The sequence below is a fragment of the Pseudorasbora parva genome, chromosome 17, assembly GCF_024679245.1.
Source record: "Pseudorasbora parva isolate DD20220531a chromosome 17, ASM2467924v1, whole genome shotgun sequence".
Lineage (NCBI taxonomy): Eukaryota > Metazoa > Chordata > Actinopteri > Cypriniformes > Gobionidae > Pseudorasbora > Pseudorasbora parva.
In genome coordinates, this window is record NC_090188.1 from 24,959,955 (window position 1) to 24,984,123 (window position 24,169).

At 39.1% G+C, this 24,169-nt stretch overlaps 3 protein-coding genes across 3 annotated transcripts in view; all 3 read right to left on the reverse strand.

The window, feature by feature from the left end:
• The window catches only part of trip11 (thyroid hormone receptor interactor 11), a 29,018-nt gene extending 17,525 nt beyond the window's left edge, over positions 1-11,493 (reverse strand). Inside the window, exons 1-11 of the mRNA XM_067421139.1 lie at positions 10,951-11,493; positions 6,695-6,771; positions 6,355-6,465; positions 5,925-6,227; positions 5,757-5,828; positions 5,488-5,653; positions 4,989-5,327; positions 4,808-4,848; positions 4,480-4,578; positions 3,633-3,839; positions 812-3,550 (exon numbers count right to left, since the gene is read on the reverse strand). Of these exons, the coding sequence (XP_067277240.1) occupies positions 812-3,550; positions 3,633-3,839; positions 4,480-4,578; positions 4,808-4,848; positions 4,989-5,327; positions 5,488-5,653; positions 5,757-5,828; positions 5,925-6,227; positions 6,355-6,465; positions 6,695-6,771; positions 10,951-11,089 (4,293 nt within the window). The 5' untranslated portion in view covers positions 11,090-11,493. The remainder of the gene's footprint in view (positions 1-811; positions 3,551-3,632; positions 3,840-4,479; positions 4,579-4,807; positions 4,849-4,988; positions 5,328-5,487; positions 5,654-5,756; positions 5,829-5,924; positions 6,228-6,354; positions 6,466-6,694; positions 6,772-10,950) is intronic.
• A 1,288-nt stretch (positions 11,494-12,781) lies between these two features.
• Positions 12,782-20,091, reverse strand: golga5 (golgin A5). Its single transcript, XM_067421145.1, has 13 exons — positions 19,908-20,091; positions 18,653-19,306; positions 17,225-17,446; positions 15,865-16,084; positions 15,610-15,733; positions 14,807-15,010; positions 14,553-14,720; positions 14,066-14,194; positions 13,885-13,983; positions 13,538-13,760; positions 13,360-13,465; positions 13,214-13,277; positions 12,782-13,092 (listed from the first exon to the last, which is right to left on the reverse strand). The coding sequence occupies exons 2-13, from the start codon at positions 19,293-19,295 to the stop codon at positions 13,012-13,014; spliced, it is 2,283 nt and encodes a 760-aa protein (XP_067277246.1). The 5' UTR covers positions 19,296-19,306; positions 19,908-20,091; the 3' UTR covers positions 12,782-13,011.
• Positions 20,092-20,981: 890 nt separating this feature from the next.
• The window catches only part of rtf1 (RTF1 homolog, Paf1/RNA polymerase II complex component), a 17,918-nt gene continuing 14,730 nt past the window's right edge, over positions 20,982-24,169 (reverse strand). The window contains exons 15-18 of the mRNA XM_067421153.1: positions 24,089-24,166; positions 23,886-23,984; positions 23,685-23,799; positions 20,982-21,583 (exon numbers count right to left, since the gene is read on the reverse strand). Of these exons, the coding sequence (XP_067277254.1) occupies positions 21,477-21,583; positions 23,685-23,799; positions 23,886-23,984; positions 24,089-24,166 (399 nt within the window). The 3' untranslated portion in view covers positions 20,982-21,476. The remainder of the gene's footprint in view (positions 21,584-23,684; positions 23,800-23,885; positions 23,985-24,088; positions 24,167-24,169) is intronic.

Sequence of the window (24,169 nt, forward strand, 5' to 3'; positions counted from 1 at the left end):
CCCAGTTATTTAAGACAGCTCGAGAGGTCTCTCAAGTGGTTAGGAGTTGCCAGTAGGGGCTTGTGATGGCACTGAGGTGACAGAGACGTGCGCAAATCTTTCAAAAGAGGGAGAATGTGTTCGAAATGTTTGACGACAAATAGTTAATCAAACAGTATCGTTTGGACAGAGCACACATCTTTTTCAGCGCTGGTTAATGGTGGGTTTTATTTAAAAAAATAAATAAAAAAAAACTGTTTGAGTAATTCAGCTAGCAGTAGCGATCGCTTCTTCCTCCTGCCATGTCGGTTTTCTTTTGGAATCCATGGTGACTGATTATATTTATATAAATATATATATAAATCTAGGCTATATATAGGCAGGTCATTTAACAGCACACCAGTTTAAAAAAATTAATTAAATGGATGAAAACATATTTATCTTTCATTTAAAATGTGTATATTATAATGTATTCTCTTGAAAACTCTTTATTGTCAAATGTGTATTGGATGTAAACTCCTCTTAGGAATTTCACCATTCAATGTGAATTTATCTGAGGATATTCTTAAATAAGGACATCTATTCAGTGATTGGTTCATGCCTATGACATCATCCAAAATTCCATTTGTGGCACAGCAAAGTGTCGTAAATCCACTCTAAGACTAGCACTTAAGATTTAGTCCTACACTTTACTTAAAGTATGATTGGGACGCTTGATAATTAACTTTTAAGCGCAGCTTTGAGCCAAGATTTTTTTACTCTTAAGTCAATTCTTAGCAGTGTTCTTGTGAGTAAGATGTTTGATAAATACGGGCCCAGAATTGTAAGTCACCTGACTGAGTTGGTCTCCTTTGGTCTTAATGAGTATATCTTTCTCTCTGAGGGAGCGTTGTAGCGATTCTTGCTTCTCTCGCGCATTCTTAAGCTCCTCTACATGGCTTCTCTGCTCACTTTCAGATATAGAGGCAGAATTTGACAAGCGATGATTGTTTTCCTGCAGCGTTCTAATCATGCTCTCCTTCTCTGCTAATGTTCTTTGCATTGACTGCAACTCCTGATGCACACTCTCATCTTGACCTGGTAGTGCTGCCACCTTCAGGCTTGGAGGAGCAAAAGCCTGGGTAGCAATCGTAGCAGAAATTTCTGGAGATTGCTTGACACTACCAAGCTTCCCAAGCAGCACGTCTTTGGTGCTGCTCAGCTGACTGATGGTCTGCTGCACCTGTGCCAGCTCTTGATTCAACAGTCCCAGCTTTTGCTCTTTCTGCTCATAGCTCTTAATAAGTCTGGCGTAATCCACGGAGAGCTTTGAGCTGCAGTCGCTGTCGGCAGAAACCTGGCCCTGCAGCTTGAGGAGTTCCTCTTGTAACTGAGCAGATTCATGTTGCATGTTCCTCACCGTCGTGATCACTTGCTGTTTCCACTCTTCCATCTTCTTTACCTGTTGTTTGAGGGTGTCACGTTCTTGTAGGAGCTCCTCAAACTGGTTGCTGCTAACGCCTCCTGAGCCACCACTCATGGAATCGCTGGCACCAGATGCCTGAAGGACAGAGACCAGGGTCTGACATTTCTGAGTCAAGGCATCAATCTCAATATCCTTCTCACGGATGATGCGGGAGAGGTTCTGAATGGTCTCTCGAAACATCTCTTGACTGCCTGAAGGGTCGCTCATGGTAGAGATCCGCTGGTTTTCTTGCTGGAGCTTCAACAAGGCTGCTTCCTTGGCTGCAACAATGTCCATAATTCGATGGTAGTCTGAACGCAGTTGGCTGTTCTCTCTGGTTTTCTCATTGAGAACGGCCAGCACTTGTTCCCGTTCCACCGCATAGGCCTGCAGCTGCTGCTGCAGGAACACCACGTCTTGACCATGGCCACCAGACACTCGAGCGTGGAGAGCCTGGATTTCTAGATCTTTTTGAAGGACCATTTGTGACAGTTTTCCCAGCTCATTTTGAGAGACCACAAGTTGGTCAAGCTGCTTGGTTAGAGACAGGTTTTTCTCATTTAGCTGGTTAATCTCAGTCTCTTTCTCCCTGATCCCTTTCACTAGTTTCTCAATCTCTACCTTTGAAAGGTCATGTTTCTCATTACCATTTTCACCATTCAATGACTGGGTCTTATCCTCCTGTAGGATTTCTACAGACTGTATTTGACTCTGTCCTTGTGTGCTTAGACCCTCCACTTCTGACTGAAGCAGGACAATCTCCTCATCCTTAGAACTGATGAGTCTTTCGTAGTTGAGTGAGCTTTGTTCATGTCTTGACCGTGCTTGCTCTAGTTCACTCTGTAGCACTTGTAGAGAACGCTGGGACTGCAGCGCTGTGGCCTGCTGCTCCTCTGATACCTTCCTCAAAGCTTGGACCTCTGCTTCGAGCTGATCTCTGGCAGCTTTGACCTGGGTCACTTCTGTCTCAAGCTCTGTGATGATGTCCAGAGTCCGCGGCTCTGACAATAACTGTGGTCTGCTTTGCTGGTCCTTCATGCGGTCAATCTCTTCTTTGAGATGGCTGTTTTCTTCCTTCATGGCTCCAAGCTGTTTGTCCTTCTCCTCCATTAACCTTTTCAGAGAGTCACACTCTTGAGCTACTCTCAAGACACTACACTCTAAATCCTGCTGCATTTCCACAGCTTGAGCTTTCAGGGTTTCGGCAAAGGCATCCTTCTCCTGCAGAAGCTCTGTGAGTTGATTTTGACCTGCCACAGTGATGTCTAACATTTCGCTAGTGTCTTTGTGATCAGAGACCATCTGCTCCATCTCACGCCTGAGCTCTGCAATCGTGAGATCTTTCTCCTGATTTAGCTTCACCATTCGCTCATGTTCGGTCTGCAGTGCAGAAGCATCCATAGAGCGTGCTCTGGTCAGTTCATCAATGGTTTGTTGATACTGTTTGTCTTGATCTGACAGTCGCTTCTCAGTTTGACTTAGCTCAGATTCTAACTGGCTTTTCTCTAGTTTCAAGGCTTCAATGCGGGTATCTTTCTCTAGGGACATCCTGCTTAGAGAGGCTTGACCATCTTGGATCTGCCTCTCCAAACTGTCTATCTTGTCCAAAACCTGAGTGCTCTCTTCTTTCAACTTCCTATTTTGAATTTTCAATTCAAAGTCCTCTGAAACAACTCTTTCGAAGGAAGTCTTCATTTCTGCAAACTCTGTTCTTAAGTCTTGAATCTCTTTATCCTTTGCCTCAAGTACCTTCAGGTGTCCATCTAACTGCTTTCCATGCTCCCCAGAATGACTTAACTCCTCGCGAAGTGCAATAAGTTCTGTCTCCCTCTCCTGAAGTGCCCTCTTGAGGTCGGAGGACTCCTGCCGCAGCTCTCTGCCCAGATCCTGTGACTTGCACAACTTTTCCCTCAACTCCTTTAATGTGCTTTCCAGTTGCTGTTTTGACATGTGCAGTTCATTCAAGGAGAAGGCACTTTGACTTAGCTTCTCCACCTGGGCTTCCAGCTCCAGTTGAAGAGTTTGTTTTTGGTCATGACATTTGCTGAGATCTGACTGAAGACGGGCTTCTTCTGCCTCAGCTTGTGTTTTCTGTAGGGACAGCTGGTCCTTCACTGCAATAAGATGCTAGAGAAGGAAAATAGGGTAAGTGTGCACTATATTAATTTAAATTTGAAACAGAACAAAGATGGGTTAAAAAAAAAAAAACCTGTGTGGCCTCTTGGTTCTGCTTGTCCAGTTCTTCCAGTTCAGCACTGAGTGTCTCTATATCAAGATGGGCTTGCTTTAGTGCTTGTTCCCGTCTGTCTAGTTGGCTCTTCAGGTCTGAAACTTCCTGTGACAGTTCCACAGCACTCTTTGACTCTTCATCCCTGTGTCTCTCCTCAGCCAGGGTAAGTCTCTCAACTAACACCAGCTAAGGAAGAAAAAATATATATTTTTTTTTAAAAAATGTATGAAACGAGTTTGTCTTTAAGGGGGTGAAGGGTGTTAACTCGCACAGTTTTAGTACCTATAGAGTAGTATTGCATCCTTAATATTTCCTTCAGTTGTTTCCTTCATGATAAAGTCTTCAGTTTTATCATATTTATAAAAGAAAAAAAAATTGCTGTACTGATTTTTTCTGAACACAGCCGAACACGTCTAGGAGTGCAGTGTGCGGAGCATTCTAAGCTTATGAAGAGAAAGTTCTAGGAATATGTTAGTTATTATACGTTTGTGTGGTTTACATTATATGCACGTATCAACAAAACACAGACATGTGATGGAGTTTCACACACCGGTTTTGACTTGTGACAGGGAACAAACAAACCCACTAGCAGAAATCCGTTGCTGCTCCGGAAACTCTAAAAAACAAAATGGCAGTGCTGCCGAAGGCTCCTGTAACCTGAACGAAACTTGTTGATGTGCATGCCCCCCCTTTTTTCAAAAGGATAATGAAGTATTGATCACCTTATCATGCAAAGATTGGACATTTAATTTGACAGAAAATTCTGTTTAAAAACAAGAAGAAATAGGTATTATTGTGTACCTTAACTTTGTTACCATATACAAACCTTTTCTCTCTCAATCTCTTCCTTCTCTTTCCTGAGGGTATCAATGATGGTGTTGAGCTCCAGAATGTCAGCATGTTCAACTTCTTCTGTAGGACCAGTCTGAATTAAATGAAAGTGAAAAATATATATTATTGATTTATTAATGATTATAATTATTATTATGGCACTGGAGCCCTTTAATGAATAAGGCCCGGTGTATTTCATAAGGCAAACTGGAAAATTTACATCAATTGCTTAATATTTAAATCCTAAGCATGGATAAAAATGTCAAAAATTCTTGAGTCACAAACTTCTAAACTGTGCAGAGGAAGGTTTTCAGCATATTTACCTCACTGAGACTTCTCAATCTAGCCATCTCTTTCTCTGCAACTAAAAATAAAATACAGAGATATAAGTACAGAGTAAATAAGAGACAGTTTAGAAATTAGCAATTCAAGAACAACATTATGATGTGATAAGATGAACATGGAGTCATAAGGATCATGCACAATTTCTGGGGTTATCTATACCTGCCAGAGATTTTTTCAGGGTTTGTATCTCATTGTCTTGCTGGGCTTTCAGCATAGACTTCCCCTCCTGTTCCTGTACTCGATCTTGGAGTTCATTTACAGACTTCTGAAGTCGACTGTAATTTTGCAACAACTCTGTATTTTCTGCTATAGCCTCCCCCTTCTCCTGCTCTAGCTTGGATTTATAATGCTCTGCCTCCTCCAATCTGGCTATTAGGTCTCTGTACTGTTTGCTCTGAAGCTCCGCCTCCTCCTGTAAAGACTGAATGGTCGATTGCAACTCTTGAAGTTTCCCGGAATCCTGCACTGTGATTGATTTTTGGACAACATTTCCGCCTTCTGGGGAAGAGGAGAATAAACGCAAAAGTTGTACTCAAAGTTCAACTGCTTATTTTAAAGTTAACTACCAACTCAAATACAAAACTGATTTCAACTTCATTTAAAAAATACAAAAAGTTCCAGATTCTTTTTTTAAATATGCATCAATGCTCCTCCTCACCACTCTGAAGCTGCTCCTCAAGCTCTTCTATTCTCTCCTCATACTCTGCCAGCTCTACCCTGTGCCGTTTTGAGATCTCAGCCATTTTCTGCCTCTGGGCATCCTGCAATGCTGCCAGTTCATGCTGGTGCTCATCCACCTCCCGTGCCAATTCCTCTCTCAGCTCCTGTTTGGGTCAGAACATCAGTTAGGTTAAAACAGAACCTGATTCCAAGAGATGACCAATAGCCAAGTTCCTACTCTGTGTTACAGTTCAAAAAGTTTTTCACCTTGATCATTCTTTGCATTTTTAGAACTTCACCCTGGTCTCCATTCCCTTCAACTCCTGAAAGCTTGGATGCCTAGTAAATAAAAAGAAAAGAATGTCTAAATCTAGTTTGATAGCTATACCATGACATATTTGTTCAACTGTATCCAAGCTATAAATTAAAAGTGACCTGAGCAACTCTCCTCCAATGGGCAACATCAGCCTCTAGACGATGCACCTCATTGGAAAGACGGTTAATTTCCTGCTGCGACCACAGGACATCACTGAGGTCTACGTCGTCGCCATGGAAGCCTTGGACAGATGAGGGCCGGTGCAGAAAGGAAGACGAAGTAGTGGTAGTGCTAGCAGTAGTGACAGGAAGCACAGCAGCATCAGTGAAGGATGAGCTGGTCACAGCTTGAGAAGTGTGTTGGAGTTTCTGAACCTCCTCCTGCAGACCACTCTGACGAGCCTTGAGGTGACTGATCTCCACCTTCACAACACAACAATCATCACTATGATTCTAAAATGTTCTCCTATTCAACAGAAATTCTCACTAATACTAGATAATGTTCAAGTCAGAAAATAGAGCATAAGTGGAGTTAGGTTTGAACACAAACCTCTTTTTGCTGCAGGAGGGTTCTGTAGTCCACCGACTGCTGTTTGATCTGAATCTCTGCTGCCTCTAGCTTCTCCTCCAGCTCAGAGTTTATTCTCCGCAAGCGCTCATACTAAAGCACATAAAAATAAATATACTTTTTTTTTTTTTGAATTGACAAATCTTAACATTCGTTCATAATGTTTTGAAATGACTAATCCTGTAATTGAATGCTGTTGAGTAATTTACTACGAATAAATAAAGTACACATGTCTTCAAGCACACAAAACATTGTCTCATGATAAAACAGAGAAATATCAGCAGGTTTTAGCATCAGAAAATATTTTTTGAGGTTTAATCACCTCAGATTTTTGTGTTACATATGAAGTCTCCAGTTCTTGCAATCTAGAGTGAGACACCTGCAGCTCAGATGCAGCATCTGTAAGAAAGATAGACAAAATCACGTTGAGCCTACATCTGTACATACAGCTTTATTATACAGCAAGTAAGAGTGACAAATGCTTTCCATTTACATAACTAGGAAATATGATTAAATTATTATGGGAACTTCTGTTCTTCTGTAAACTATCCAACATTTCCAAGACATAGGAAGAGATGAAGATGATACACTGACAACAAGACCTGGATAAGGTGAACAATCATAAATGACAATGACAATAACAAAGACATCATAAATCCAAGCAGAGACTACAAACAAATCACATGGTTTTAATGGACACGTTGTCAAATTCTGGGTGACTGTCCCTTTAAATACCAACATTCCAGAGGACATGGAGGATCAAGTTCAGTTATTCTATTCCAGCAGCTGCACAGACAGAGCAGAATTTACGCACATATATAACCGACGAGTACACTTGGAAATAAATACAGATGTAGGATTCTTAAGTAAATAACAAGGAAATTTAAAAATAATTAAATATAAAATATAAAACTGTCACCACGCATGTTCAAGTTCACATGACAAACAAGAAACATGTATATACACAAAGTATACCACACTGGCAAACAAGCACGCATAAGACTTAGATAAAAAACAACAGCCTTTTCTCACATTATTTAATGCATATAAAAATTTATTTGAGAAAAATAGGTCTCAGTTTAAACTTCAAAATTATACTTGTACACTGTGTTCCAAACTATTATGCAAGTGACATCAGCAGGATTTCAGCACAATAAACATTGAGATTTAAATTTTTCAAAGAAAGTTTTTGTTTGTTTTATTTCTCCATATCTTCTACTTAGCTAGATGGAAAACCTACCTAAAGAGGAGAAATGTTGTTCCACATTATTGACCATGTCTCAGTTCTCTAAAATGTAATTGTTATTCTAAAGGCATTGAAAACAGCTAATTTGTGTGAACTGAACAGAGTGGATGAAATGCAACTTTACACACAACTGCTAGGCTGCATGGAGAGGTTCTTGAGACTACCGAGGCTTCAAATACCTGTTTGCTGCTCAACAGTATCTTTTTACAGCTGTCCTTTCAATACAATTCATTTTCTACCTCCCCATTTTTCATAAGAACTGTAACTTGCTTAATAATGTGATATAACCTCTTTAAGTAGGTTTTCCAATTACCTGGCAAACTATTTAATAAATCTGTCTGAGATAATACTAGTTATCTAAAACTATATGGATTTATATAAAATAAAACAAACACTTTCTTTGAAAAACTCAAATCTGAACGTTTATTGTACTGAAATCCTGCTGATATGTCACTTGCATGATCATTTTGAACACAGTGTATTGACAATCCCTCTAATGTATTGCCTTGCTCAAGGGCACATCGCATGTAGTGTTGTTGTGGAATAGGCCAAACCCCTACCAGGTGTCACACCTGCCACTTCCAGGGAGCCAAAAAAAAAAAAAAACTACTATACCATCTGCAACACTATACTTTCTCCAAGCAGTTAATGCAACATGACATGACATGACAACAATAAACAATACTTTTAAAAGTATTTATTAATCTTCTTTGATAGTTATTTTTTTACAGACAGCTATATATATTTTTTTCATCAAGTTCAAGTTGCAAATATTAACATGATTATTCATGTATTAAGAATAAGTAGGGACGAAGAAAAATAATATTTATATTAAAGGCCCAATATGTAGTTTTTCGCCGCTAGAGGTCACCTAATCAAAACAACGGCATAGCTTGATGACGCCGAGATTGAGCGTGGAATCTTTTGAGTTGTAGTCTTCACAGCCAGTGGAAAAGAATCTGGACGGGACTGAGTCAGAAATCATGTTCATGGATGAGATTATTAAAGGGTTAGTTCACCCAAAGATGAAAGTTTTGTCAATTGTTACTTACCCTAATGTTGTTCGACACCTGTAAGACCTCCGTTCATCTTCAGAAAACAAATTAAGATATTTTTGCTGAAATTCCGATGGCTCAGAAAGGCCTTCATTGACACCAATGTCACTTTCTCTCTCAAGACCCATAAAAGGCACTAAAGATTACAAAGCCCATCTCGTTGCAATGGCTCTACAATAATTTTATGAAGTGACAAGATTAGTTTTTGTGCTCAAAAAAACGATATTACGAAGGTGATATCTTCATAATATCTTCATTTGATTTTCGAAGATGAACGGAGGTCTTACAGGCGTCAAACAACCTAAGGGTAAGTAATTAAAGACAGAATTTTCATTTTGGGGTGAACTAACCCTTTAACATTACTGTAGAATGAAGCAGAGAAGGGCTGAGTATTGTAGGAGCTGAACAAGCCCGCTGAAGCGAATGCTGAAGACACGAGGCTCAACAGCAGCGGAACTTTTATTATGCCACAGTCACCGCTTCCTCTTCTTCTGGTCAAGCATATGTGGGGTAACAGCACTGTTTTATCGCATTAGGCACATTTGAGTGTGTTGAAAATTATGTTATAACATTACTCTGTGTGTCCGCGGCTGCTATGAGACACTAGTTGCACACTGCAGTAAACTAGATTGATATCAAAATATCATATTAATAAATACTGGATGGCTTGTGTTGCTAAATGGCATGCATTTGAATTTTAAAATGTATTGTATGACGGGGAAAATGCTAAATTACTGTACAATTAGCCAATTTTTCTGTCTATAAATGTATCCAAACAGTTGTTCCTTTGTCTAATGAAACAGCATCTTCAAAATAGCTTCTACAAAATAAAAACAGAAATTGAAATTGAGGGTAACACGGGTAGGATTTCATTGATAGGTGACACAATGAACAGTCAAGTGAAGGGTGAACAGTCCCTGTGCTGGTAAAAAAAAAGGCTTATTTCTCTGGATTTAAACATTCTTGGAAACAGTCAAGTAAAGAAGTCAACAAACTATATAACACTGTTCAAGTGGTTTTTGGATATTTTAATCCAAAAATCATACATATCGTGCCTTTAATAAACAATGTTCTTTGTGTTCATCATACCTTAATGTTAGAGAGAACAGAACTTTTTGGCCACAACACCTTTTAGTATAATCCATTTTGAAAGCTAACAGGGAGGTCGATGCATCGTGAGACATGACAGATTGACTTGAGGTCTGTCTGCTTTGCTGGAAGCTGCTGATCAAAGTTCTCAGTGTGTGTGTGTGTGTGTGTGTGTGTGTGTGTGTGTGTGTGTGTGTGTGTGTGTGTGTGTGTGTGTGTGTGTGTTGTGTTCCACTCCTCCAATGGTCAAAAGGGGCATATTTACTTATGACACCAGCAAGGTTTCGAGCAGATATAAAAGGAACAAGACAGAGATAGCACCAGAGTGCTTCATTATTAAGTCTCCATTCACAACAGAAAACAGAGGAATCCAAAGAAAAAAGAACAGTCCAGGATCTTCTGGATTAAGATCAACTGCCTAAAACCCGACCACTGCTAGAACTCTGACAAGGATTCCACTGCTGTATGCAAACAAACCTCTTACTCTGTCTTACTATAATCACTTCATCCCATTATATGACAATCGTACAGAACGACAAAAGTAAATCTTAAAGGGACAGCTCACCAAAATGAAAACTGCCAACAAATTACTCACCCTGACATCACAAAAGTAGATGTTAAACAGAATGACAGCCTCAGTAACTACTCACTTTCATTGCATAGAAAGAAAAATGTAGGTACCTAACATTTAATTTTGTGTTCCTCAGATGAAAGTAAGTCATTCAGGTTTGGTATAGCATGAGCAAAATGTAAACAATGACCAGTGGTCATTAGCATGGTCATAGCATGAGCAAAATGTAAACAATGACCTTGATCAGTGGTCTTTCTCTTAATTTTTTTGTTTACTTTTTCAGAAAAATGGCAAATGTAAACAAAATCACATCTTCAAAAAACCTGACAGAACAATAATATCTCAAAAATTAGACAAAATCAATTAGTACATTTCACAGAGAAATTAACTGTGACTGTAAAGCATCTCTGGAGTGACTGCATTCATAAACTGATAAAACTGTCACATTCAGTAACTAGCCTACAGTTGCTAACTAAAATATAGATGCATAATAAACACTTTTATCAAAACATAAAAAAAATGACATAAGCATTTAACAAAACAGCTGTCCTTACTGTACAAAAAGATAAAGGTCTGTATGGGAAGTGAAATGATCTTCATGGCTGTTGTCAACTCACCTCCCACTTCCTCGGCGCTTTCTAGAAGAATATCTTTGGTAAAATTAGAGATCTGTCCGGTAAACGAAGACAAGCTTCCCCCGACCTGACCCAGACTCTGACCCAGGCCAGAGCCCAATCCTCCCAGCCAAGACGACATGACGAGCCGAACCGGATCTAACCCTTAATTACAGACCCGGACCTTTCACAGCACAGATCAGTGCGAACGAGTGTTTCATGTACTCGGGCTAACTAATAATAACCAGCGTTTTATGTTTTGGTTTGTTTTTAATAGAAGTAATTATCATTCATCAGCAGCAGATCCGGATTCCAGCTGGTTCGAAACTTCATGACATAAACAAAGAAAAAACGCCGGATCATACGCGTTAAATCTACGGCAATAACGAAAACCTGGTCGCGGGGTTATATCAACATATAGTCAGGCGGGTTTCTGGTACGGGTTTGTTTTGGGTCGCTGTGTTTTTCACGCGGATAAAGTGCCAGCTCAACCGCGGCCATCACAGCCGGACTGATCATCAGTCAGGGGACGTGGACGGCACAGATGGATTATGGGACGGTGGAGGACCAACATAATCCAGTTCACACGTCCCACGCATCCACAGCGACGCCATTGGACAGAACGAGTACTGTGGAAAATAGGATAAATGTATGATGACAATATATATTTATTATAATTAAGTTATATTATATATACACTGCTGTTCAAAAGTTTGGGGAATCAGACTCAGTAAGATTTATCAAAAAAAAAGAAAAAGATACTTTTATTTGTGCAAGTGGCAGCAAAGACTTTTACAGTTATTTCAAATAAATTGTTCTTTTGAAGCTGCTATTCATCAAAGAATCCAAAAAAAAGTTTTAAGGTATCCACAAAAATATTAAGAACAGTTTTTATTGATAACTAATAAAAAAGTAAATGTTTCTTGAACACCAAATCAGCCTATTAGAATGATTTCTGTCAAGTCACCTTTATTTATATAGTTCTTTATACAATACAGATGTTTCAAAACAGTTTTACAGTGAAAACAGAGTTCATTTTGGCTGTACAGCAGCTCTTAAAGAAAACTGTGTCATTGCTCAGCTCAAGTCAGTTCAGTGTTGAGTCGGTTTCGGGAAAAATCATGTGACACTGAAGACGGGAGTAATGATACAATTTCAGCTTTTCCATCACAGGAATAAAAGTACATTTTAATAATATTAATAATATTTCACAGTATTACTTTACTGTATTTTTTTACCAAATAAATTGCAGGTTCCATGAGCTTTAGAGAAGGAAAAAAAAAAATCCAAAACCGTACTGACCCCAAGCTTTTGAACAGTAGTGTATAATTAAGTTATTTTATAGTTTTATAGTTTTATTTTATAGTTATTTTTAAATATTATTAATTTAAAATATATTTGAGCAACTTATATACTTTGAGCAATATATTTTGATGTCTGTACTTCTATATAACGAATCACAAAAACATCTGAGAATAAAGATTATGCCTGTGTTAATATTTATTAAGATAAATCTGATTTACAGTCTTAGGAATACAATCTGTTATTTTCTGTAACAAAAATAATCATGATTATATTTGCATGAAAGAGAGATGATTAAAATAAAAGAGATTACATTTTAATAAAATAAAACCAGACTTTAAATTACACCTTAAATATTTTACTTTACACTGCTCTCAACACTCAGACCAAACTTGACTGAAAATGGGCCAATGAGAGAGAGAGAGAGAGAGAGAGAGAGAGAGAGAGAGAGAGACAGAGAGAGAGAGACAGAGAGAGAGAGAGAGAGAGAGAGAGAGAGAGAGAGAGAGAGAGAGAGAGAGAGAGAACAGAGAGAGAGAGAGAGAGAGAGAGAGAGAGAGAGAGAGAGAGAGAGAGAGAGAGAGAGAGAGAGAGAGAGAGAGAGAGAGAGAGAGAGAATGGCCAACAGCATGTCTGTGCAAATTGTTTATGAATGCATACTGATCCACTGTACAGCAGCCTGAAATCTCCCTAAGTTTAACCTTTATTAACTTTCACTAATCACAAACAGATTATTATGTATTATTATAGCTAGAAAGTCCTTTATCTCCCATCAGGATGATTGTGATGCATCTCTGGTGTGTATGTTAAAAGGACAATCATTACCCAAAGGTGTAGTAGTGCCTGCAATGAAAAACATATTTTCAACACATAAACAAACACAAAAGCACTGAAAGATTTTTTTCTGAAAGTTTGATTTCTTAATTTTTACTTTCAAACATTCCTTGACACACTGTGAACTTACCATATAAATAATAACAAAGACCCTGGCCATGGGGTAACGTCTGAGAAAGATTCCCAAACGTACACTGGAGGAAGTGAAAAAAAGAGAGTTTAATGCTATTGGAACACTGTAAAATATATTTAGCAGATTTCCAGGGACGCAGTTACCTGAAGCGGTCGATGGTGCTGGCCGCGTTACGAACCTTCCCATACACTCCTGTACCCGGTCCGTCTGCATCACTAAACAGGATTGGCGTGTTCCTCTGCCTAGCACCTGTACATAGACAATCATGTTTGGCTGTCAAAAAAGTCCTATAAATCCAGTCCCATCATGCAGTGCACTGACCTGGTCCCTCCAAGGCAGCCATAGTGATGTGTGAGGCATTGATCTGACCACTCTGCAGGCTCTTCAGTTGCTGTTCCAGCCTCTCCAGCTGAAAGACCAGCGAGTTTTTCTCTGTGCCCAGGGCCTCTAACATGGTCTGCTTCTGAATCAGCGTCTCTGTCAGCTGGTGCAAACGGCCCTCCAGCTCTGCCTGACTGCTGTTGCCCAGCGCCTTATTGGTCAGCTAGCAGAAGAATTGTGTATCTTTTAAACATGCTTAAAAGTATCTTCAAAACATGCTTACTGTAAAACCTTAATTGCTATTCCATCCTCATAAATTTGTGTCCACACATGTTTGTGTGAGGTACCTGGTTTCTAAGCTTCTGGATCTCATCTTCTCTGTCTTTGACCCGACCCTGAAGGGTGATTTTAGTGCGATGATGCTCTTCCTCAATGTACTGCAGTTCCTGCATTAAAATTAATCAAAATTCACTCATTATTCAGCATATTCACCCTCTCTAAAAACCTTAATGGTGTCACATCAAGTACCTGTTTGGATCTCTCCAGTTCTGCCTCTATGTCCTGTTTGGCTCTGGTCTGCTGGGCATGTTGCTCCTGTACTTCAGCCAGCTGTTCTCTCCAGTTCTCAGTCTCACTGAGTGCCTGGGATTCCAGATCCTAGAGTAAACAGAAGCGGAATATCAAATATCTAGAGTGTGTTTGTATCTGCATTAGTGCTGGCTGATATATATATTAAACATTTATTATATATTTCAAATGATTTTGCTGGCAATAAAATTAAGCAGCGTACATTTTTTTATTTGATTTTTTTTAAAGAGAAAGTATTTAATAAAATAAAATATTTAAGCAATATATCAGCAAATATAGCTCTTAAATTTCATGTATTATTATAGTGATGCATATAAATTAATATAATTAAATCTGTTTTTAATTTAATAACTATAAACTATCACTATAAAATTGTATATAAAAAATTTTTTTGGCCACATTGCCCAGTCTGGATCTACATCTGTACCTGTATCTCTGTTCGCAAGCTCTGTATTTGGCCCTGCAGTTTTTGAATCTCTTCTCTTTGCAACTCTTTCTCATGACGTAGGTCTTCGAGCTCAACTCCGGCCCCGGCCCCCTCCAGCACCTCCAAACCCGAGCCCTCCTTCAGACTGCTGATTAGCTTCTCCTTAGACTAGAGCAACAACACACACCTATTATACTTCATACGCCTCTCAAACAGAGATAAAAGGGGATGTGAAAATAAAGAGAGAATGATACCTGTAGTATCCGTGAGGCTTTGTTTTTGTAATCCTGTAGTTCCTGTTTGGTGTACTCTGCTGCAGATCGGGCACTCTTGACCTGTTGCTGTAGTTCCTCAGCTCTCTGTTTCTCTTCCGTCGCACGGCGCTCTGCGTTCGTTAATGACTCTGCCAACATCTGACGCTCGGCCTCCACCTTCGCCAGCCGTGTTGCAAACTCACTCTGCGAGAAAATGTCACGTAACTAATGGCGCTTTTCCATTACCAGTACCAGCTCAACTTGACTCAACTCGCTTTTTGCTCCATTTTCCATTGCAGATAGTACCTCCACAATTGTACCTGGTCGTCATAGTGACGCCACAGGAAACTGTGATGTAATCTTCTACACGACACACACCCGCTACACATACAGGACAATGGAAATCAAGTGTAGCCTATGCTGTTTTTGATCCTCAGGATGTGGCTGTTTCTCACAGTAAGAAGACAAACTATTTCAAAATGGCAGGGTTATTCAGGATACTCCGTCTGACGAGTGCAATGTTGACGCAGTGGATAGTGACGATTCTTTCTGACCAATCAGCAATCTGCCATGTTTCACGTCACATTTTAGTATCGCCTCAGCTCACTCAGAACCTCGCTTGAGGTGATATGAAAAAAAGTATCTGGAAGCAGGAGCTGGTACAACTTTTACACAATGAAAAACCAAACAATGTGAGTCGAGCCAAGTCGAGCCGAGCTCGTATTGGGTAGTGGAAAAGTGCCATAAGATTTATCAGGTCATTGGACTTTGCAACATTTTTTGCTTTACACCTGTCAACTCACCTGCATCTGTCTGTAGCTCTCCTGTTCTCTCTTAACTGCCGAGTCTGCATCTCTTACTCTTTCCTGTAGTGTCTGTAAAGCCTGAGACTGAAGACTGCTGCCCTCACTTTGATCCTGAAGAATCCTAAAACACAAAAAAGCACAAATAGCCTAAGAGGTTTGCTCATTCACAGAAGAGTAGATATGGATTAACATCAGACAGTCAACTAAACCAGAAGTGATGTTCTGCTTCTTTGAGTTGTTGAAGAGACCAACCTGACCCTCTCGCTCTGAGCTTCCTCAAGGGCTGAGCTTCGTGCCTTCAGTAGCTGATCTGCTTCGTCCAGTCGCACTTTCAGGACCGCCAGCTGACCATCTTTTGCCGACAGAGCTTCTGTGAGGTCATCAACCTGCGCACTCAGCTCTCGGACCGTGCGATCAACGCGAGACTGGTCAGAGTTCCACTTGTCAGCACGAGCTCTGGCACGGTTCACCTCTACACAAATGGAGGAAATTATAATTTAGTGGTTTCCTAACGCCGGGTACACATTGCATGATTTTCAAAGTTTTCATATCGTTGTTTTTCTCACACGACATGACTGTCTGGGGTACCAGTTAGTTGCTGCTGTGTGCACATTACACAACGGATTCAATAGGAAGAATGTACAGTATATAATCTACATACTATGTTTCATAATCAAACACACGCAAGAAGTGATACAAGAAATAACGTAAAGTAACATGTGAGACCGGAGTTCTCCTGCGAGATTTATTCCTGTTAAAAACAGTAGCCAGTTTGTCTGTGGCCTAACTAAGATGAAGAATATTAAGGTGAGAATGGTTGCTTGCAAAAGCCATGCTTGCTGATGTTCTGTTGGAGATCTAGGACTCCTTCCTCTGAACTTTCCCTTGTCCTGTATCTTGCTCGCTCATTGGCTGTAAGTTGTCACCAATGGTATTTCCAGTCATAACACATTTCACATTGTATGAATATATATATTTAGAATGCTTATGATCTCAGTAGCATCGGTGCTTCTGTCAGATCACGTCATCAATAACACACACTACACGATTTGCCTACACTACAAGGACCGATTTGTCTCTGATTTCAAGCATTTATTGACAATTTCCACGAAACTGTCTGTGAGTGAAAATTAGGGCTAAAATCGAGCAGTGTGTAACTGGAACACCTCTGTACTTATATTTTTCTATTATTTTCATAGCAGTGTTGCTGTTGTTAACTAAAAATCTACTAAAAATCAATCAATCAATAAAAAATGTTTTGTAATTTAAATAAAGCTAATATAAAATATTAATTACATTAAAGAAATGCTGCCTTAGGAAATTAATATCAGAATCGTTGAGTATCCGGCTTCTTGAATGGGGATGATGATTTTGTCCATCAGCAATCGACTGGATCATTGGTGTTTGCTATTGGTCAAACTCATGTGAGTGACAGGTTGCCCTGCCCTCACGCCAGTAAACACGTCGTCAGAGAATAGAAGAGATGTTGTTGCAAGAAGGAGTGGAAATTATTTTGATAGATTATGATGGCACATGAAAAAATAATACGGATACGGAATGAAGCATACAGTTCAACAAACACATGTCAGAATCACAAATATCTCTGGCTCACCCGCCTGCGTGTCTTTGGCCCTCTGGATTAGAGAGGCCATCTCCTGGTTGAGAGAAGAGACTTCATTGCGTAAAAGCTGGTTCTCGAGACGAAGGTTGGAGATCACCTGTTCCTGGCCCTGCTGCTGAAGCTCTTGATGGCGGTCCTGATGTGGGATCTCCAGTGTTGGCTGGTCCTCTGCAGGAACATCCAGCTCTAGGTTTAAACTCTCAGGAACAACAGCTGGACAGAAGATTTGAAATACGATTCAAAGAGGAAAACTACGTGAGATCAAAACTTTAGAAAATGCATACATTTCCCAAAACGTACAAACCTACATTTCCAAACTACTCTTTTAGAATTAGATTTTTTTGTTTCGTTTTTAGTGTTTAATTTAGACAAAATAGATCTAATAATTATATTTCGACAAAATGTTTAATAATATTTAACTGTATTTCCATTTCAGCTTCACATGTTATTTCATGGCAAATACCGATTTAATAACTAGCAATAAGGTTAACTTAGAGAAAGAAGGAAAAAAAGAGCAAAATAATAAAAAGATTATTATAAATATCAGCCATTTATCAGTTATCGGGCATGACAAATAAATAGTACTTTTTAATAGTACTTAAGTGGACAATGAAGTGACAAAGAAGTCTTTAGTTTTTTTAGAGTATGGTCCTGTATGACGCCATAAAGGGCAGAATTGCTTGTATGGGAACTTCTCCCAGATAAGTGCGTGCACTGTGCACATCTACCAGAGCGTCCATCAACGTGCTTTGTTCAGGTTATGGAAGCCGTCTGCAGCACTGTCGTTTTGTTTTTAGACCACAAAATCAACAACGTCACTTAAGAATTGTGTTTTTTTTTTTTTTGTGAGGGAAAGATAACCATTAGGAAACAGTGGATGCAGTTTGTTTTTCCAGTGTTTGCTTGTTCCCGGTCAAGAGTCTAAACCACAGGCGGTGAGTGAAACTGAAAAAAAAGTCTGTGATTTGTTGGCAATCTGCACGTAAGTGCATACAAAGTTAAAAACACGAACGTATAGTGAATCGAAAGTTATCCAGGGATAATTCTATGATGTGTTTCGTGTGTGTGTGCGCTTTAGTTCCGCCCACTGCACGCCTGCAGGAGTTCGGCTGTTTCTGGAATGAATCGGAACAGCATTTGTCTTTTATGAATAAAACTAAAGACTCTTCGGATATCTGAAGGATGCGATACTACTCTATAGGTGTTCAAGATTAACATGAGATTGACTGAAACTGAGCACAGTTTCTGACAATCTCATGTCAATCTTGAGTACCTTTAGAGTAGTATTGCATCCAATGTACGCTTTAAAATAAGTGATCATCTCTTCTCTGTCATTTTAGACAGGCTAAAATTCTTGCCCTCAGACCAATTAAATGAACCAAATGTCAGAACACATGATGTACAATGTATATTTTGTACCTTGGCTTTGGTCTCGAGTGGAGCCATCCTCTGTTTTAATGCTGTGTGAGCTATTTGAGAGAGAGCTGAGGCTGGAATTTCTGGATAGCCCCTGTGTAGAAGACGGGGTTACAGCGACAGAAGGACCCATCTGGAGATCGCTGGCCACAGAGAGAGGGGGCATCTGGGTCTGAGTAGACCCCCCCATAGGGCCCAAAGCTTTAGGCGCACTTTCTCTCCTGACCTCCTTTCTTTCGCTCTGCGGTGGGTCCGAACTGTTCAAGAAGTCAAAGAGCAAATCGTCGTCCACTTCTGGCTTTTTGGGTCGCACAAAGTTGGACGATACTTTGCTGCTAGAACCCAAAGGCATAGTGCTGGAGACATTAGCTGTACCGGCCAAAACCGTGGATTTCTTTATTTTCCCAGCAGCTGTGGAGATGAAAGTTGAATTTCCGAGAGATGAGGCAGAGATGGAGTCCCTGTGCTGTTGATCATGGGTGGAGCTGTAATCTGCAGAGTTATACTGGATGGAATCTTTGGTGTCAGGGCTGTTGTAGGACAGAGAGGATTGATGAGTGCTTTTTTTCAAAGAGCTGGCTGCACCCTGGTCAACTTTATTCAGGAAGTCCTCGGCCTTCCCGGCAAGATCAACAAGCCAAGACATCTTAAGATCCTCTGGAATAGAAAACATACATGCAGAAATGTTGAACTGAAGCCTCTTTTTTTTAAATCTGAGATACTAACGTGAATCACATGATCAGTCAGCATATATGTACTGTTTATTATTCTTCAATGCAAACACGAGTTGAAAACCAAACTCATCCCTTAAAGTATACTCTGGATACACGTCCAGGGCTTTTAAACTCCTTTCATTTAAATCAATGCTAATATTGTTTAACATGAAAAAAAATCTATATTAAAAAATGTTTAGTTTAATTTAAAATGAATGTTAAATTTTTATTTCAGAATCAATTTAATGTACTAAGCATAATAAATGAATAATTGTTAATCTGTAGATTTTGACATTTCTTAAATTCTTTCTAAACATTATTTGTTTACATTTCGCGTCCAAATCCACCTATCACGGTTTATTTACACAAAATTGTCAGCTATCATTTTAACGTCACTATCCACTACATTTCGCCTAGTTATCGAGTAAATGACGTGTTCATTTCTACTGTAAATCATCTAAACAAAATTACAGCAGTGTTGAGCATCGCATTGTCAGTTTAACATCTGCAGCCCAATAACTGCATTTAAGGTTAGATTTGTATACCTGAAGGGGCTCCGATCTCTCAGAAAGTAAATCAATCTTGCAGGGACATTTTTTCGGATAATATCTTGTGTCTACTGGTGTCTTGATCGCTTATCGGTGACTGTTTTTAATCCAGTTTCTCATTCTGATCCAGACCGACGTGGACCAGGAACTACACGAAGGACCCATAACAGTCCGCCCTGCACTTTGCCTGACTGGAAAAACGTTGAATATTGTTGCTCTGCCTGAATGTAATTGGGGCCTCCGAAATCCCTTTCTGTAAATATATATATATATATATATATATATATATATATATATATATATATATATACGCACAAAATACATCATTGATAATACATAACGCTTCTTTCTTACCACGCCGTCATTTTTTATTTTGTGGTCATGGATATATTCATTTACAATTAAAATAAATAGTTAATGCTACCCATATTTTCACCAATGTATTATATTAAGTGAATATAGGATGTATTTTAATTTTTACTACTATGAAATTGCAATTTTCTCTTCAAACTTATATGAAAACCACAGTGCAAAAAGGAGCATGGACATTGAATACACGAACACAGGGATTATGAAACATTTCCTCCTTTATTCAGCAGCGCTCACTCAAGATCGCTTATTTACAAGGCATGCCACAACGATACGAGAACTGACTAAAAGACTTCATCAATAATTAATGATCAATAACACTTACATCAGCTCTGAGGGAGACAGAGGGATGTGGAAGAGAAAGAGCAGTAAAAATAAAACAAAAAAATACATCAATTCTGTTTTCTTGCCCATGGCAGACACGTTTATTTGATCACTGTCTTACATGAAACAAACGTTTATCTTTAGGGAGTGTGATGTCATTGTCAGACTCCCCCTCTGATTGGTCGGCCCCTCAGCATTTAAACCGAAAGTGGAGTTACGCAGGGTTGTCCTAAGAACCCATTAAACGTGGGTTGGGGGGGGAGGGGGGGGGGGGGGGGGCTTTCAAAAATTCAGAGCGTTTTCAAGAGGAACAAGGGAGCGAGGCAGACCGAATCACGTTATTGACAACTAAAAATAACTTTCAAAAAAACTCCAAGATTTGTGTTGTCTGTTTTTAATAGTGTCCTTTGAGATAGTCATTCACAAGCTTGGATATAAAAGGGCCGTTTCTGTGAGGGTCTGAGAAGAAGAAAATATGCTGCATACATCGGTATGAAAAAGAGAATCAGAGGTAATGCGCTTCTGTTCTCAGGTCGGCACACGCCGTAAATAATGCAGAGGAATTTTCATCTCTCAAAAAGTGACCCTTTACAGGAAAAGACCTGAAAGTTATCAATATTCATGAATATTTCCTCTTACAAACAGGTGAAACATTTACATACACACTCAGCCTTAAAGGTACGCACTTATTTTTTCTCTTTACCACACACACTTTTTCTCTCTCTCTCTCTCACACACACACACACACACACACACACACACACACACTTTCCCAAACATACAAACACACACACATACACACACACAGGGTGGCCGCAGCTTTAGACTCCCGGAAGAGGTGTCCAATCATGCAGGGGAGGATAAAAACGTAGGTCAGATGAGTCCTCGTCTCTTCTTGTAGTCCTCCAGGTTGAGAGATCGCCGTGGCGCCCCATCTTTAACAGGCAATGCATTTGAACTCACCGACAAAGACTTTGATTCTGTTGATGATAGAAATAAATTATAAAATTAAAGATTTCACATCATAGAATCAGATTCATACACACTACAATTTCGATGTTTGGGAGAGTAAGATTTTTTTTAAATGCTTTTGATAGATATGTATTTGATCATAATACAGTAAAATACTGATATTGTGAAATATTAAAAAACGTCCTATTTTTTATATATATATAATTTTTTTTTTTTAATGAAAAATTTAAATGTAATGTATTTCTGTGGTGGCAAAGCAAAATTTTCAGCATCATTACTCCAGTCTTCAGTGTCATATGAAACTTAAAAAATCATTCTGATATGCTGATTTGCTGCTCAATCAATATTTCTATTGTACTTTCTACTAATGTTGAAAACAATCGTGCTGCTTAATATTTCTGTGGGAACTGTGATAAATATTTTTAATATAAGAATTCTTAGGTGTATAGTAAGTTCAAAAGTACAGCATTTATTTAAAATATAAATCTTTTGTAACATTTTAAAAGGTCTTATAAATACATACACACACTTTATTAGATACACTTGTTCAATTGCCAGTTAATGCAAATATCTAATCAGTGTATCCAATTGGAATTTTTCTAAATGATTGTCTGTCCACATTGTTTATCACAACTGTTTTTCCGAATATCTGAATTGGTTTCTATGGCAACAACATTGTGTTTATAGGGATACGCCAAAAACAACAACGTGAAGGGATCTGCAATACAGATGTTATCTTATTTACAACATAATTTCTAGCTGCCCCACTGGAAAACTGCATCTTCTGAGGCAGAAATGTAAGAGGTGGGTGTGTGTGGCTTTATTCTGTGCTGTCATCTCCGCCGGTTTTAAAACATTACTTTATTATATTGTAATCTCGACCGGCACTCTGCATAAAAACATAACCTTGTTTCTGCAGCAATTTTAGCACGTTTTCTATAACGTCTGACATTTCTACACTTCACGAGATGTGCGAAAGTGACAAACCATGCAAAATATAACTTGAGCGGTTGGACTAAAATTTCTCGAAATGCCATTTGAGTAGAATTTCAAACCAAATTTGAATGCAGCTCAAAATGGATTCGTAAAACACACACACACACAAAGTCATGTGATTTTTTTTTGCCATTTACATTTGCTAAATATGATCGAATTTGATCATGACGATCTGTATAAGTTCAAAGTTCAAGTGTCTTTGATTATGCGGCATGGTTGTTGGTGCCAGATGGGCTGGTCTGAGTATTTCAGAAATTGCAGATCTATTTAAATTTTCACACTCAACCATCTCTAGGGTTTATAGAAAATGGTCAAAAAAAAAGAGAAAATATTCACTGAGTGGCAGTTCTGTGGATAAAAATGCCTTGTTGATGCCAGAGATCAGAGGAGAATGGCCAGACTGATTTGAACTGACAGAAAGGAAACAGTAACAACCAAGGAATGCAGAAGAGCATCTCTAAACGCACAACACGTCAAACCTTGAAGCAGATTCAGGGCTACAGCAGCAGAAGACACACCAATGCCACTCTTGTCTCTAAATTGAGGCTACAATTCACAAAGACTCACAAAATATTGGACAAACATTAAAAACACTGCCTGGTCTGATGAGTCTCAGTTTGCAGTATCAATACCAGCTGTGCATTCTTCCTAATCTCTTCTCTTTGTTTATTTGTTGTTATTTTATTACTAACCGTTTACTTGTCTTTTTTATAAATCTAGTTCAGTGGTGTAAAGTTCGCTATACTCAAATGGCCTACACAGTCACCATATCTCATTCCAATAAAGCATCTTAGGGATGTAGTGGAACGGGAGATTTGGATCATGGATGTGTAGCTGACAATTTTGCAGAAACTCATGATCCTTTCAAGTCAATATGGGCCAAAATCTCTGAGTATGCGTACATCTATGCCACACAGAATTAAGGTAGTTCTATAGGCAAAATGGTCCGACAGAGTACCTGCAAGAAGTTCCTAATAAAGTGGCCGTTGAGTATATATAAATTAAGCCAAACCCCCATTTAAAGTGTAGTAAATTACACACTGCTTTTCAGCTGCAAATTAGTAATCATATAAATTAATAATCATATAATTATTAGATCTGAGACACACTTACCAGCATTAGGAACCTGTAGGTCAATTTTGACATCAAAGTCGTGAACCTTAAAAAGGTCCTCTGAGAGGTCACTGTTTGGCTTGGTAATGTCTTTGTCTTTCTGGCTAGCCTGGCCCTGCATAAAAAAAACAAGTTAAACAAGTGAATTCATGGTCAGAACAGCCTTGTGTGGATGTGGGCTTGTTTGTGAATGTGTGTTACCTGTTTATTAGCCTGCTGGCTGTTGTCTTGGCCTGAGCCTGAGCCATATTTCTGGTTAAGATGTGCCAAAATAGCGGCATGAACTGAGGGATCTCTCGCCTTTGAAAAAAATATAGGAAGAAAATTAAGTTTAGTTTTTTTTTAATGATCAAAAAAGGATGAGAGAGAAGTAGAACAGCAAAGCTGACAGAAAGATGCCTCACATTAGACACCATAGTCGGTTTACACTGCCGTCTGGTGAATGGATCCATCTGCTGGTTCTTGGCGTTCTGACCCTCTGCCTG